Here is a 17,280-nt window from a genome sequence, read left to right as displayed (position 1 = left end):
TGGAGGCCTCACAGGAAAGTCTGTCATTCTTCTAAGATACACCCTGAATATAACCCCATTCTGAGACCTGAACCTGTGCTGGTCTGGGAAAATCTGATTGGGGTAACTAAGGAAACCAGATGCCTAGACAATAGAAAACTACAAATTACACTAGGAAAAACAAAGATATGGCCCAGTCAAAGGAATAAACTTATACCTCAATTAAGATAGAGTTGAAATATTATTTCATTTTAATGAAACAATCAATTAAAGATTTTCAAAGAAATATGCTAAATCAAATCAAAAACCAAATCAACCAGTTCAGAGAAGATATAGCAAAAGAGACCAAGGATATAGAGAAAACACTGGGTGAACATAAGGTAGAAATTAAAGTTTGAAAAAACAACTGGCAGAATCTATGGAAATGAAAGGCACAACACAAGAGATGAAAAACACAATGGAAACATACAACATTAGATCTCAAGAGGTAGAAGAAAACACTCAGGAACTGGAGAACAAGACACCTGAAATCCTACACACAAAAGAACACATAGGGAAAAGAGTGGAAAAATACGAGCAACATCTCAGGGAATTGAATGACAACATGAAGCACATGAATGTACATGTCATGGGTGTCCTAGAAGGAGAAGAAAAGGGAAAAGGGGTAGAAGCAATAATAGAGGAAATAATCAACAAAAATTTCCCATCTCTTATGAAACACATAAAATTACAGATCCAGGAAGTTCAGCATACCCCAAACAGAATAGATCTGAATAGACCTATGCCAAGACACTCAATAATCAGATTATCAAATGCCAAAAACAAAGAGAGAATCCTGAAAGCAGCAAGAGAAAAGTGATCCATCACATACAAAGGAAGTTTGATAAGACTATGTGTGAATTTCTCAGTAGAAACCATGGCAGCAAGAAGGAAGTGTTGTGATATATTTACATTACTGAAAGAGAAAAACCACCAACCAAGAATCCTATATCTGGCAAGACTGTCCTTCAAATATGAAGGAGAGTTTAAAATATTCTCTGACAAACAGACAATGACAGAATTTGTGAACAAGATACCTGCTTTACAGGAAATACTAAAGGGAGCACTGCAGACATATAGGAAAAGACAGGAGTGAGAGGTTTGGAACACAATTTTGTGTGATGGTAGCACAACAATATAAGTACACTGAACAAAAATGACTGTGAGTATGGTTGAAAGAGGAAGGTTAGGAACATGTGGGACACCAGAAGGAAAGAGGAAAGTTAAAGACTGGGACTGTATAACTCAGTGAAACCTAGAATGTTCAACAATTGTGATAAAATGAACATATATGTTTTTACATGAGGGAGAACAAATGAATGTCAACCTTGAAAGGTGTTAAAAATGGGGTGGTAAAAAAATACATTTTCATAATAATCAATATGTTCAAGCGCTAACTGTGGTGATAAATGTACAACCATGTGATGATGCCATGAACAACTGATTGTACACTGCGAATGGTTGTATGTTATGTGGCTATATCTCTATAAGATTGTAGGAAAAAGATATAAATAGAAGTAAAAGTGCTGGAGAAAACATGGAGAGAGGGATATACCTATTTACTGTTGATGAGGAGGCAGAATGGTGTAGCCTTTCTGGAGGTCACTGTGGTGGCTCCACAAGAAGCTAAGTATGTGGGGCCATAAGGTCCTACAACCTCATTATGGGGTATGTATTTGGAAGATCTGAGAGCAGAGACATGAATGGACATTTGCACATTGGTGTTTATGGAGGCAGTATTCATGATTTGCAATGGGTAGAGGTGACCTAAGGGTACACTGACTGAGGAACAGAATGGTGAACTGTGGTGTATGCATGCAATGGAATATTGAGCAACTATGAGAAGGAGTGAAGCTGTGAGACATGCAACAAAGGGAATGGATCCTGTAGATGGCATGTTGAGTGAAGTACGCCAGAAACAAAGGCAAACACTGTAATGTCTCACCAATATGGACTAACTACAATGTGTAAACTGAGAATTGAATCTTAGAGCACAGCCTAATAGGGAAATGATTACTGTAATGGTCCCTAGATTGTAAGCTCTTATAGCAGTCAAATCTATTCCTGAATTGTAATGGCTGTCTCCAAACTCAGAGATGTTGATCCCTTAGTGTATAAGCTGATTGGTCTCTGGAACATTGGGTATCTGTGTTATACCTGAAACTCAGAGCTAGAGCTCAGCAGATATGAATATCAGTATTAATGCATAAAGCAACTGTTAGAAAAAAAAAAAGCTGAAATAGAGCCCAGACTTCAATTAGAAACATGAATAAAGCAGATCTGGTTAAGACTAGAGCAAATCGGGCCAAAGGGCAAAGGTTGAAACTGACTGTGTGTTAAAACTTCAACTTCCATGTGAGACCAAGAGAAGAGATGTTTATCTGGTGTAGGATCTATATTTTCTAAACAATATAACTTCTACAGTCAGTTTGTTCAAACAATGCAGTTACATGGAACTTTGAATAGGAAGTGAGCTGTGGTAGGTCTGTATAGATTAGAATGAAATAGCAACACATCCTAAAGTAATTTGGGTGGAGAATAAAAATATATATTTGGGGCCCCCCTGAAGAGCTGGGGGAGGATGCAGAGGTGTTGGACTTCCTCACCTGGATTGTTGCTGATGTTCTCACAAACACTGGGGACTGACGGCTTGATATGCTGAACCCTGTGTCTTGGGGCTGGCCCATATGAAGTTTGTTGCTGCAAGGAGAGGCTAAACCTGCTTATAATTGTGCCTAAGAGTCTCCCCACCGAGTGACTCTTTGTTGCTCAGATGTGGCCCTCTCTCTCTAAGTCACCTTTTCAGGTGATCTCGCTGCCCTCCCCCCTACATGAGACCTGACTCCCAGGGGTGTAAATCTCCCTGGCAACACAGGATATGACTCTCAGGGATGAATCTGGACCCAGCATTGTGGGATTGAGAACATCTTCTTGACTAAAAGGGGAATGCAAAATGAAACAAAATAAAGCTTCAGTGGCTGAGAGATTTCAAATGGAGTCGAGAAGTCACTCTGGTGGACATTCTTATGCACTATATAGATAACACTTTTTAGGTTTTAATATACTGGAATAGCTAGAAGTAAATACCTGAAACTACTAAACTCCAATCCAGTAGCCTTGATTCTTGAAGATGATTGTATAACAATGTAGCTTACAAGGGGTGGCAGTGTTATTGTGAAAAAACCTTGTGGATCGCAGTCCAGTGTATGGATGGATGAGTAGAAATATGGGGACAAAACCTAAATGAGAAACAGGGTGGGATGGGAGGGGTGGTTTGGGTGTTCTTTTTTTATTTTTATTTTTTATTCTTATTCTGATTCTTTCTGATATAAGGAAAATTTTTAAAAATAGATTGGGGTGATGAAAGAACAACTATAAGATGGTACTATTGATGGTTGATTGTACACCATGGATAATTGTATGGTATGTGAATATATCTCAAGAAAACTGAATTTTTAAAAAATGGGGTGGTATTGGGAGAAAAATACAATCAATGCAAACTAGAGACTATAGTTAACAGAAACATTGTATTATGCTGCCTTTAATGTAACAAAGGCAATATACCAAAACTAAATGCTGTAAGAGGGAGACATAAGGGAGGGTTGTGGGACTCTTGGCATAGGTGTTGTTGTCTGACTCTTTTATTCTACTTTAGTTTAATTCTATCTTTCCTTTTGTTGCTTTTTAGCTGTCATTTTTTCTTTCTTTTTATTTTTCTTTTGTCTCTCTATGTGCTTTGACTTTTCCTCCTTCTTTGTGGAAGAAATGGAGATGTCCTTATATAGATAGTGGAGATGGTGGTGAATGCATAAATATGTGATTATACAGGGAACCATCAGTTGTTTACTTAGGTCAGAATGTATGGTGGGTGAACAAACTGTCTTCCAAAAAAAAAACAGGCTGATGAAGAAAGCCTGAGGGCACTATATTGAGTGAAATAAGTCAGACACATAAACATAAATAGTGTATGGTCTCACCGAAACGAACTAATTATAATATGTAAACTCATAAACATGAAATATAAGTTACCAGGATAAAGAATGAGGCTAAAGAATGCAGAGCGATTGATTATTATGAGCAGAATTTTAACTAGGCTGAACTTGAGTGTTTGGAAACAGACTGAGGAGACGGTAGCACATTATTGTGAGAATAACTAACAGTGCTGAATACTCTGCGAATGTGGTAGAAAGGGGAAGCTTAGGATCACGTACATCACCAGAAGAAGAATTAGAGGTTAAAATATGGAAATGTGTAAAACAGTGAATCTTTTGGTGGACAATGTCTGCGATTAACTGTAGAAATATTAGAAATCTCTTCCATGAACTAGAACAAATGTATGACACTGAAACTAGAAGTTAATAATAGAGGGGGTATATAGGGAAAAAATATACCTATTGCAAACTATGTACTACAGTTAGTAGTATTTTAACATTCTTTCATCAACAGTAACAAATGTACTATACCAATACTATGAGTCAATAATGGAGGGGGGGTGGTTAGGGGTATTGGAGGATTTGAGATTTTTGTCTTTATTTCTTTCCTGGGGTAATGAAAATGTTCTAAAAATTGAAAAAAAAATTATTGTGGTGATGGATGCACAGCTGTATGATAGTACCATGGGCAATTGATTGTGCACTTTGGACCTTTGGATGATTGTATGGTATGTGAACAAACTCAATTAAAAAAAAAAAAGTAGCCCCTCACAAAAGTTTACAATTTTGATGAAATCCCATCTAGGTATTTTTTCTTTTGTTGCTTATGCTTTTGGTGTGAAGTCTAAGAAAACACTAACTAACATCAAAGGACTTGACCATGAAAGTAAAAAGCAACCTACAGGATGGGAGAAAACATTTGGAAACCACATATCTGATAAGAGTTTAATATCCAGAATATACAAAGAAATCCTACAACTTAACAACAAAAAGACAAAAAACCTAATTTAAAAATGGGCAAAAGACTTGAATAGACATATCTCCCAAGAAGATACACAATGGCCAATAAGCACATGAAAAGATGCTCAACAATATTATCCATTAGGGAAATTCAAATCAAAACCACAATGAAATATCATCTCATACCCACTAGAATGGCTAATGTTAAAAAAAATGGAAAATAAATGTTGGAGAGAATGTTGAGAAACAGGAATATCTGTTCATTTTTGGTGGGAATGTAAGATGGTTCAGCCGCTGTTGAAAACATTTAGGCAGTTCCTCAGAGAGTTAATAATTACCATATGACTCAGCAATCCCACTTCTAGGTATATACCCTAAAGAATTGAAAGCAGGGACTCAAACAGACATTTACATACCAATGTTCATAGCAGCATTATTCACAATTGTCAAAAGATGGAAGCAACCCAGTGTCCATCAATGGATGAATAGGTAAACAAAATGTGGTGTGTACACACAATGGAATATTATTCAGTTGTGAAAAGGAATGAAGTTCTGATACATGGTACAACATGGTTGAATGCTGAAGACATCATGTTGAGTGAAATAAATCAGGCACAGAAGAACACATATTGTATGCTCTCACCGATATGAAATAACTCGAATATACAAATTCAGAGAGTCAGAAACCAGAATATAGGTTTGTAGGAGCTGGGGTAGGAAATGGGGAGATAATGCTTAACTGAATCAGAATTTCTGTTTGGGGCGATGAAAAAGTTTTGGTATTGGATGTTGGTGATGTCAGCACAACATTTTGAATATAATTAACACAACTGAATTATATCATTCAAAATGGTTAAAATGGGAAATTTTAGGTTGCATGTATGTTACCAGAATAGTCACTTTTAAAACCACAAAAAGCAGCCCCTCACACCTCCAGTCATTCTCATCACATTACCCTGTATTGTTTTCTTCAGAGCACTCATCATGTATCTGAAATTACCTTGTTTTTTATTTGCTTATTGTTTGTTACTCTCCATTAGAATACAAGTGCTACAAGGATAGGAACCTTGTCTCTCTTATTCATCACTATATCCTTAGCACCTAGAATAGTACTGATCTATGGTATGTGTTATATAAATATTTGCTGAATGAATGAATGTATGAATATATATGGTTTTCAAACTTTCAGACAATTTATCTGGAATTTTTAGTTTGTTTAAACTGAAAACAAAGGAACCAACTCTAGTATCTTAAACTGGGTTTCCTAGATATCAGACTCTGAAACTGAGGCTAGCATGCAGGAAGTTTATTAACTCTTGGGATCAACATCAGTGGAAGGGAAGAAAGCAAGATTGGGTAGAAGGAAGAGTTTGGCTATTAGTCACAAACAATGCCCTAAGCTGATCCCCAAGGAAACTGGGAAGCTGGGATGGCCTTTCAAGTTTGCCCCAGATGATGATAAGAGGGGCCTGGCCTTTAAATTCCCACAATGACCAGTCACTGCCCTGAGAAGGGAGTGTGACCTTGAGTGAGGTGACTCTCTTCAGCCAAGGAAATTCCTAAAGAGGGCTAAGGGATGAGGGTTATCTGCTGGTGGCACTCTTTGCAGCTGCTGGGGGAGTAAGTCCTTCACTCCTGAAGGGGGAACTGGGTGGTGCATCCCAGGATCTACTACAGTCCACTGCTTGCACTGTTTAGATCCACTTCATATAAGTTCTAGGAACAGGTCTTCAAGGAGTCTGGATCACCTTTTTTTTCATGCAGAAAGCTCAGAGTACAAAGGTGAGTGGGATGTCCTTCAGACCCTACCACTGCAGAAAGTCTTAGTAGTGCAACCAAGACTCATAATTTTCCTCTTCTATTAGTCATTTATTTTACCCTCACCCTCATCTGGCATCTGCCTAGTAGTATGATCCAGACCCTCAACTCCAAAGGGCTTGAGTTCTAGTCACTGTGCTCTTCTCAGGCTGTAGCTGCTACATTTGTCTATTTACTGTCAACATTGGGCAAGAGATTACCAGAATGTGCTCACAGGGATAACCTGGGTGGAAAACATATTCCTTTCTGCCCTCTTTGTGCAACAGCAGCCTTATCTCCTCCTGGTGATCAGGGCCAATTACTTCAGCCAGGACAGTGACTCCTCTTCTTGCCCTCTTAACTCCTGGAAAGAGGAGCTTAAAGTGCCCAGGTGGCAGCCATGGTGGAAGTATTCTTCTTTGGGACCTAAGACTCTTAACTTTTCAGGATGCAGAGTTGCAGGAATGGGAAGCACAAATGGATCTCATGGTCATGTGCCTAATCCCACACCTCCTTAACACTGTGTACCTTTGTCTGATCCAATTGTATGTGGAATCTCATGCTGGAGGATTAAACATTCTATAACTCTTGGATAATATACTGGCTGGGGCTTTGTGGGCAGGAAAGGCAAATCCATACCCAGAATACGTATCTACGCTTGTCAATATTAATGGCTGCCACGGCAGAAGGGGCCCAGTGAAGATAACTTATCAAGTGGTTGCTTGGTTCCTTGGAAGGATGGTGTCTTATCAGTCACTCAGCATTGGCATCTGTTGCTAGCAGGTTAGGCTTTCCGTGGTGGCAGTGGCCAGATCAGCCTTTAAGTGGGACCCTATACTGTTGTGTACATATATAGCCTTGATCCCTGCTACCATGGCAACTCCATTCAAGTGCCCATCATGCAAGCTCTGAAGCAGTGATGACAGAGGTTAACTGATATTAACTGGCTAAGTCATTCTGTCAGATTTTTTAGTGCCTCTTCTATGGTGGATGTTCTTTGATGGACACGAACATGTGAAACAAATATTTCACACTTTGTTCCCACTTCCATATGTTCATCCACATGCCTCTACCCTAGACCTGTTGTCCCCCAATTTTCCAAGCTTTCTCTTTTTAGGCCTCTGACTAGATGGTCAAGTTACTTGGCACTGCCCACAAGTCCATGTGTATTCTAACTTCTGGCCACTTCCCTTTTCTACACAAAATGGATGACCAGGTGCACTGTCTGAAATTTTACCCCTGGGAGAATTTTCCCTCACCACTATCTTTCAAAGCCATCCTGAGCAGAGCTGCAGGGCAGCCACTGTCTATTTCTATCTTGCACCCACATACCTAGCTGAGCCATTTGTGAATCAACTTCGTGCTTTTCCCTCCTACATCAACTGATCATCAAGGACTCTTCTATGCAGCCATTGTTGAATATTTAACAACCAGCTTTCTGAAAAGGGAAAAAAAACCCTGATTTGTAGAATTTCTAATTCCTATGGTGTACATACTTATGCCAGGGTAGACTTCAAGCTATCACCATGACATCAACTAGTTTGCAAGACACCTGAAAATTTAACAGTTGGCTCTCATAAGCTGGTACAAACTGGCTCCAGCACACCACTGGAGCTGAGGAAGAGGTGCTGTGATATGGGCTACCTGCTCATATAGCTTGTTGGTGCCCTCTGGTTTTATTCTTCCTAGATATATGACTTCCATCTTATGATGGATTGCAGCTAAGGTCCACCTCATCTTATGACTTGGTGGGTCTGATAGAACCTAGTTCATGATAGGCGGTTCTGTTTCATGGTCACTTTATGTTCCATGGGGAGGCACTTGTCTCTATCACGCCTGGTATCCCACTGAGAGCTTTTTTTGAAAGGTATATAATTCTCTGCTGCAGTTGGCATGGCTTTGATACAGAACCCTAATGCTATATATTGTGATTACCCCATTAAGGCCTGCTAATACCCCTAATACCATAAGGTCTGCTGGATTGTGTGGTCCCAGAGGCCAGCTGCTTGCTTTACAAGCTGAATCTGCTGCAACCTGAATAGGCTTCCTTCTATGTCACTTGGTATGTGTGTTAGAGCAGTACTTTTTTTAAAAAATTCAGTATTATTGAGATATATTCACATATTATACAATCATCAGTGGTTTATAAGCAACTGTTCACAGTACCATCATATAGGTGTGCATTCATCACCCCAATCTATTTTTTGAACATTTTCCTTATACCAGAGAAAGTAAAACTAAGAATAAGAAATAAAAGTAAAAAAGGAACACCCAAATTATCCCACCCCCCTATTTTTCATTTAGTTTTTGTCCCCATTTTTCTGCTCATCCATCCATACACTGGATAAAGGGAGTGTGATCCACAAGGCTTTCACAATCACAGTCACCCCTTGTAAGCTACATTGTTACACAATTGTCTTCAAGAATCAAGGCCACTGGGTTGCAGTTAGACAGTTTCAGGTATTTACTTCTAGTTATTCCAAATATTAAAACCTAAAAAGGGTTATCTATATAGTGTGTAAGAGTGCCTACCAGAATGATCTCTCTACTCCATTTGGGATCTCTCAATCACTGAAACTTTGTTTCATTTCACATCCCCCTCTTGGTCAAGAAGATGTTCTCAATCCCATGATGTCGGGTCCAGATTCATCCTCAGGAGTCATATCCTGCATTGCCAGGGAGATTTACAAACCTGGGTATCAGGTCCCATGTGGTGGAGCAGTACCTTTGAGAAAGAATATGTTGCCTCCAGAATCTAAAGAGATCTACCTGGCAAGCACCATGCTGTCTTGCTCATGATGGGAGCTACAAGATTCCCAGCATGCCCCAGATTCCTGTATTCTAAAATATTATTATATAATATAAACAGGCTCCAGTTTAAGGTTTATCTCCTCAAAAGTGCATGTGAAAATTAAAAAAAAAAAAAAAAAAAATAGAGTGCTGTGAATTAGTGAGACATCCAATCTCCTAACTACTTCTTCATTTGGCCCAACCAGCAGGATGTCATCAATTTATTGGACCAGCGTGATATTGCAGCATGTTCGGCTGGTCTATCTCTTCAGACTAGATTATGACAGAGGGTAGCAGAGTTAACATAGCCCTCGGCAAGACTTTAAATGTATGCTACTGCACATTCCAAGGGAAGTGAATTGTTTCTGATACTCTTTGTGATAGGGATAGAAAGAGTGGATTTTCCAGATCAATGGTCACATATCATATACCCAAGTCCACATTAATCCGCTGTAGCAAAGATACCGCTCTTGGCACAGCAGCTGCAATTGGGGATACTGTTTGGTTAGGTTTGTGATCTCATTCTCCAGGATCTGTCTGGTTTTTACAGAGACCAAATTGGTAAATCAATCGTGGTATGCGAGGGAGCACCACCCATCTATCTTTTAGGTCTTCAAGGGAGGCATTCATTTTTACTATTTTTATCCAGGTTGTTTTTATAACTTTTGTATTCATTGCATTCTCACTCTCCCCTCCTTTTCTGCCTTTTCTTGTTTTAATTGAGCACTTTATGTGACTGTATTTTATCCCCTCTCTTAGCATGTCAATTATACATCTTTCTCAATTTGTTTAGTGGTTGCCCTTAAATTCTCAAGAAACATTATAAACTATTTTAAGTCCACCTTCAAATAACACTGTGCTGCTTAATGGGTAGTGCAGGTACCTTGAAAGAGAATATCTTCAATTCCTGATAACATTGCTGTCATTCATTTCACTTATCCATATCCTACAATCACTCAATGTATTTTTACTATTATTCTTCTAAAAACTGTTATTGTTTAGATCAATTAAGAATAGGAAAAATAAAAGATTTTATTTTACCTTCATAACTCTTTTTTGATGTTCTTCCTTTCATTATGTAGATCTGAGTTTATTACCGCTATAATTTTCCTTCTCCCAGAAGAACTTCTTTTAGTATATTTTTGCAAGGCAAGTCTGTTAGAAATGAATTCCCTCAGTTTTTGTTTGATTAAGAAAATCTTTATATCTCCTCTATTTTGAAGGATACTTTTGCTAAATATAGGCTGTGTTTTTTTCTGTCAACACTATTTCATTCCACTCTCTTCTTGCTTGCCTAGTTTCTGAAGAGAAATCTGCTGTAATCTAGTCTTTGTTTCTCTATATGTGAATTTTTTTTCCTCTGACTTCTTTCAAGAATTTTTCTTTGTCTTTGGTTTTCTGCAGTTTGAATATGCTATGCCTAGGTGATGTTTTCTGAGCTTCTTGATTTTGCAATTTGGTGTTTGTCATTAATTCTGGAAAATTCTCAGTCATTATAGCTTTTTCTTTTCCTTTCTCTTTCTTCTCCTTCTGGGATTCCCATTATGCATCTATCCCACTTTGAAATTGTCCCCCAGTTCTTGGGACAACTCTGTCTTACTCATTCTTTTTTGTTCTGTCTTACTTATTCTTTTTTCTCTTTGCATTTCAGTTTTGGGGTTTTCTATTGACCTATTTTCAAGTTCACTGATTCCTTCCTCAAGCATGTCCAGTCTACCAATGAGCCCATCAAAGGCATTCTTCATTTCTGTTTTTGTTTTTCTAGCATTTCCTTTAGATTCTCTCCCAGAGTTTCCAACATTCTACTTATATTATCCGTCCTTCCTTGCATGTTGCCTACTTTTTCCATTAGAGCCCTTGTCATATTCATAGTAGTTTTAAATTTCTTGCCTGATAATTCTAAATTCCTGAGTCTGCTTGTGATGCTTGCTTTGTCTCTTCAGACTGTGTTTGTTTCCTTGCCTTATGGCATGCCTTGTAATTTTTTGTTGAAAAACCAGCATAATGTATTAAGTAATAGAAACTGAGGTAAAAAGGCCTCAAGTTAAAGTGTGAGGTTTTATGTTAATCTGGCTATGTGCTGGCCTGTGTTTAATGTTTGCTGTAGCTGTAGGTGCCAGAGGCTTCAAGTGTCCTTGTTTAGTCTCCCCTGTTGACTTTTGATCTTACCAGTGTTTTAGTTTGCTAATGCTGCCAGAATGGAAAACACCAGAGATGGATTGGCTTTTATAAAAGGGGGTTTATTTGGTTACACAATTACAGTCTGAAGGCCATAAAGTGTAAAAGGTAAGTCATCAACATTAGGGTACCTTCACTGGAGGATGGCCAGTGGTGTCCGGAAAACCTCTGTTAGCTGGGAAGGCATGTGGCTGGCGTCTGCTCCAAAGTTCTGGTTTCAAAATGGCTTTCTCCAGGGACGTTCCTCTCTAGGCTTCAGCTCCTCAAAAATGTCACTCTTAGTTGCACTTGGGATATCTGTCCTCTCTCAGCTTCTCCAAAGCAAGAGTCTGCTTTCAACGGCCATCTTCAAACTGTCTCTCAACTGCAGCTCCTGTGCTTTCTTCAGAGTGTCCTTCTTTGCTGTATCTCCTCTCTTCAAAATGTCACTCTCGGCTGCACTGAGTTCTTTCTGTTTGCTAGCTCATTTATGTGGCTCCAGTAATTTAATTCAGACCCACCCTGAATGGGAGGGCCAACACCTCCATGGAAATTATCCAATCAGAGTCATCATCCACAGTTGGGTGGGGTGCATCTCCATGGAAACACTCAAAGAATTACAATCTAACTAACACTGATAGGTCTGCCCACACAAGATTACATCAAAGATAATGGTGTTTGGGGGGACATAATACATTCAAACTGGCACACCCAGTGTTCTTATTGCTAATGCTGCCATTATGCAAAATACCAGAAATGGTTTGGCTTTTATAAAGGGAGTTTATCTAGTTACACAGTTACAGTCTTAAAGCCATAAAGAGTCCAAGGTAAGCATCAACAATTGGGTACCTTCACTGGAGGATGGCCAATGATGTCTGGAAAATCTCTGTTAGCTGGGAAGGCTTGTGGCTGGCATCTGCTTGCTCCCAGGTTGTGTTTCACAATGGCATTCTCCAAGGTGTCAGCTTTCAAGCCCATCTTCAAAATGTCTCTGTAAGCTGCAGCTGCTCTTCTGTCTGAGCTCTTATTAGGGCTCTAGTAAACTAATCAAGGCTCATGCTGAATGGGTGGGGCCATACCTCCATGGAAATTATCTAATTAGAGTTACCACCTACAGTTGGGTGGGTCACATCTCCATGGAAACAACCTAATCCAAAGGTTCCAACTTAATCAACACCAATACGTCTGCCTCCAGAAGAGTGCATCAAAGATAATGGCATTTTGGGGGCCATAATACATCCAAACCAGTACACCCAGCAACTCTTTCTCAGGTAGAATTTGCATCTTGCAGCCTTTTCAGTTGTAACTCACTCTTGTAAACCATGCAGATGTGGTGGTAAGGAATGGTGAAGGTGGAGCATTCTATAATATTATGATTAAATCTGTTTTTTAGTAAGACTGTATTCTTGAGCTGTGACCTTAAAATGTGCTTCTTAGCTCCCTTCCCCCCTTAGGTAAACAGAGGGAGAAGTGCCCTACTCCAGCTGGGATAAAGCTCTGGTAAAGTCTTGTCCATGGAGAGTAGGCCTTTGTTATGGAGAATGCTCTGGGTATATTTCACCATGGTTATTCTTCTCTGACCCTGCCAGAGTCACAAGGGCATGTTTCTTGGATCTTCATTGTGACAACCTAGGATGTTTCCAGAGATAAAACCTACAGAAGTGTGGGACCGCCCTAAGAATGAAGTCTTCAGGAATTTCTCACTCTCAAGCTAGTCCACACTCAACCTCTACAATTTTCGAAAATTGTCATTTAAGTGTTTCTACATTTAATGGTTCCCGCAGCTTCTACTCTAGGTAAATGGATCTAGGCTTTGCCCATCCCTCCAGATTTCAGGGTGGCGGTCTACCCTGTAACCTCAATTTCTAATGAGTTCAAGAAAAATCATTGATTTTTGGTTTGTTCAGCTTTTTCTTCTGGTAAAGACAGGAGTGATGACTTAAAGCTCTAAACAATTGGAGCTGAAACCAGAACTCCCTCCCCAGGTTTTTTCTGATTTCATATCTTGGCTGGGATGGAGGAGGAACAGTTTCATAAGCATCCACTTGATCTTCCCCACTGTGATAGCTCTTATTCCTTACAGGTCAAGAATTCAGTATGTGGGTTGTACAAACTACCAAGGATGCCTATTCGAAGCATACATTTGGAGAGTGGGTACATGAAAACTGGGTGGGTTTGAGGACACAGTGGACCTACTGCGAGCTGGGCCTGAGACAGAGCTCCATGCAGGACTCCTATATGTCCACATTACCATATGCCCACAATAACACTTCGGGTCTCACAGTATATCAGTGTTGATTCTGATTCTCTATCCAACTGCCCCTGAAATCTTTGGGTGTTTCCTTTCCCCGGTGGATGGCTACCTAATTAAGCAGCCTTTAGGAAAGGATCGGTGAAATTGTTCCTGTGTACACTTGTTACGGTGTTGCAGTGTCCTTTCTCCTGGGGACCTGGCCTCTCCTTCAGTCAATGTATTCCAGATCCAAACATTGGTTCAGGTTCAGAAACAGAGCAAGGGATCATGACTTTTTATTGGGGCAACTTCCATCAATCTCCTGATCATCCACTCTTGATTTATTTTGGTTGTACAGACTGAGGACTTTCTTTTATGGTTGCCCACCTATTTGCCTTTGGGATGCCTTGCTCTATTTATTGTCTCTATCATCTCTGTGGTTCAGGCCCCCTTGTCTGTCACTCCTACCTTGTAGCACCCACCTGGGCTTCTTATGTCTAAATGCCACCACATGACCTCTAAGTTACACATCCTATCATCCCTTTTGCTCTCAGGGAGCCTGGTTCTGTAATGGGATCTTCTACCATCAGCCTCGGACTACTGAGAAAGCTGCCACCGAATTTCTGAGTGGTGCTGATGGCTTACTAACCAGAGCATTCCGTATTGATTTGGTAAACGGTGTATCCTTTGAACTCTTTTCTGCAATATATTCATCTGCTGGGTTTTCTGGCCTTATTAACTGTTTTCACTCTGGCATGATCAGGCTGTTTCCTCAGCCTGGAACACATTTCTCCCTCTTTAGCTAATTCATACCCATTTTTAGGTCTTTTTTGTAAATGTCCCTTTCTTAGAAAGGTCTTCCTTAATCTTCTCAATCTAGATGAGGGACACTTGTCACATGCTTTCACAACACTTGTCATCTGTAGTTGGCCTTCTTACCATTCATCACAGCTCTAAGGACATAGTCATTTATGTGCTTAGTTGTTTAATGCCTGTCTCTCCCTCTCTGATAAACACAAAAGGTGAGTTATCTTGTGCCACCAATTTGCTATCCCTTTAGGTATGGCTGAAATGACTGTGTGATTTTGGGCATGCTTCTTAACCCCCCAGGCCTTAGCTTCTGCATCTATAAAATAACACTTACCTGGCAGGATTACTGTAAGAATAGAGATAGAGGTAGGATTAATACTGTGGCAAGCACAGAATAGCCATGTAGGTAAAAGATGCTAATTCTTCCCTTACTGCCAATTTTCTCTATTCTAGCAAAATGTCTATAGGTCAAATACATGTTGCATGTTCTGGGTAAAGAATGGGAAAAATGGACCATAGCAAGCCCTGGCATTTTCTTACCTCAATTTCCTCACTGCAATTAAGGGTATGTGGGCAGTGGCTGCAAGCTCGAGCTTTGGATTTATAAAGAGTTGGGTTCCAATGTCGAGTCTGCCACTTAGCTGTGTGATCTTGGTTAGTTTCTCAACTTCTCCAGGTCTCAGATTCCCAAGCCAGAAAATTTAAATGTGCAGGATTTCCCAACTAGATCTAGACTTTCCTAATGTGGAGGAGAAAGGTGAGTGCGAAGTGGAGAGTAAAGGCTTAACCTCCTTGCAGCAGAACAGAAGAGAAAAAGCCTAGGGAATATAGTCAAGGCGGGAGAAGAGGGAGGGAAAAGGAAAGCCAGAGAAACGGCGGGCGGAGTTTGGGTTGCCGCCTCAGGGCGGCGTGCGCGCACACCACGCACATACGCACAGCACGCTCGCTGCGGAAGCGCGCCCGCAAGGCCCAGCCCTCGTCGCCGCCGCCATTTTAGCTCCTGGTTCCGGCCGCACGGTGTAAGCTGTTGTAGCGGGAGGGGTGGGGGTCCTCGAGAGTTAAGTAGCTGTCCTCGACTGCGCCGCTACAGCCGCCAGCTTCTCTTTTTTCTCTTCCTTCATAACCGCCCGCTCAGAGTGCGAAGATGTCCAAGCGGCACCGGTTGGACCTGGGGGAGGATTACCCCTCCGGCAAGAAGCGTGCGGGGACCGATGGGTAAGTCAGGCCCGGGGCGCGAGGCAGCGGTTCGGGCTTTGTTGGGGTAGCGGCGGGCCGGCGGGGGAGCCGGCGAGGGCCAAGCTGACCGAGCGGGCCTTGGAGCCCCAGTCTTTGTTTCCCTCTGAGCTTGGCTCACCAGCGGCGGGTCAGGGAGATCGGCGCCACTCCCAGAGTTCGGCCCGGCAAGGGCGCGAGACGATGTATGTGTGTCTGGGCCGCCGCCCGGCCCTCTCGGGTGGGTGATAGAGGCCTTTCGGGGTTACGAGGGCACCTCCTCCGCGGGACCGAGCCGAGCGAGTCAGTTCGAGGGGGGCGGGAGGGAACCGCGGACCTCGTGGCCTCGGTTCCTGGGTAGGGCCTGGAGCTGGAGGGGTGGGGGGAGGGCGCGGCGGGAGAATTCCCTTCCAAGGGCATTTGGTCATTCTCAGGCGGAAGGGTCGGGGAGAGGGCCTTGGGGGCAGCTGAGTGCTAAGGCAGGGGAGAGGAGAGGAGGGTGGGTGAGAGAAGCGCGTGGGTTCTCGTGTAGGCTGGGATGGGGGTGGCGGGAGTTGTGTGTGAGGCGTGTAGAAGAGGAGTTCTCAGGGGAAGGGAGAGTGGAGGGCCTGTCGGGAGAAAGGAAAACGTGGAGTATACCTGGCGGGCTTGTAAAGCTTGTGGGATGGAGAAGGCTGCAGTTCACAGTTTGGCGGGAGAGAGCGTGCTTCGGTCCATTCAAACACTTCAAAGAAGATACTAAGCAAACTTCCGCTGTCTGCTAACCCTCCCGCCATCTCCTTTATTTCCTGCTTTGGCTAAAATCTTGGTTATTGGGCATCTCAGGGGTGGGAATTAGAAGGCATTCTTTTATCCTATGAATTCTAATTGTTTTCTTTCCCTCCTTTCATACGACACTTTTGTAATCCGGAGACTCTTTTCAAAAAATGATTTTTTTATTATGGCAAAATATCGATTGTGGGGAGATTGTTTGGGGTTTAAATACTTATATACAGAGTCTTGGTGTTTCAGCTTACTTTCCTTTCCCTTCGCGTTTTCTAAAGCTACAGAGGAATTTAACAGTTAACTTGAGTAATTGCATCAGAGCTATTTCTACCCAGTGTGTGTTCATACCTGAAGTACAAAGATGTATTTAGATAATTGAGGCAACAACAGGAAAGCCTGGATATTCAAATACTTTGCATAATTTTATAATTTTGTGTATGTGTATGGAATTATTGTCAGGTTATTTATATAGTTTTGTGAATTTTTTTAATCCGAAGTCCTTGACCTGGATTGATTTCCAGATATCTGTAGTGTCAGTGTGGTGATAAGCCAGGTAAGAGTGTACTTTTTGGTGTCTTTCCATATATTTAATTTCGAAAGCAGAGG

General features: G+C 41.2%; 1 protein-coding gene across 1 annotated transcript in view; it reads left to right on the top strand.

Annotated features, from left to right (window-relative positions):
• The first annotated feature begins 15,679 nt into the window (after positions 1-15,679).
• Positions 15,680-17,280, top strand: part of DHX15 (DEAH-box helicase 15) — a 70,286-nt gene continuing 68,685 nt past the window's right edge. Inside the window, exon 1 of the mRNA XM_037829511.1 lies at positions 15,680-15,912. Within this exon, the coding sequence (XP_037685439.1) occupies positions 15,842-15,912 (71 nt within the window). The 5' untranslated portion in view covers positions 15,680-15,841. The remainder of the gene's footprint in view (positions 15,913-17,280) is intronic.

Source organism: Choloepus didactylus, chromosome 3 (assembly GCF_015220235.1).
Source record: "Choloepus didactylus isolate mChoDid1 chromosome 3, mChoDid1.pri, whole genome shotgun sequence".
NCBI lineage: Eukaryota > Metazoa > Chordata > Mammalia > Pilosa > Megalonychidae > Choloepus > Choloepus didactylus.
This window is presented reverse-complemented; position numbering and strand designations above follow the sequence as displayed.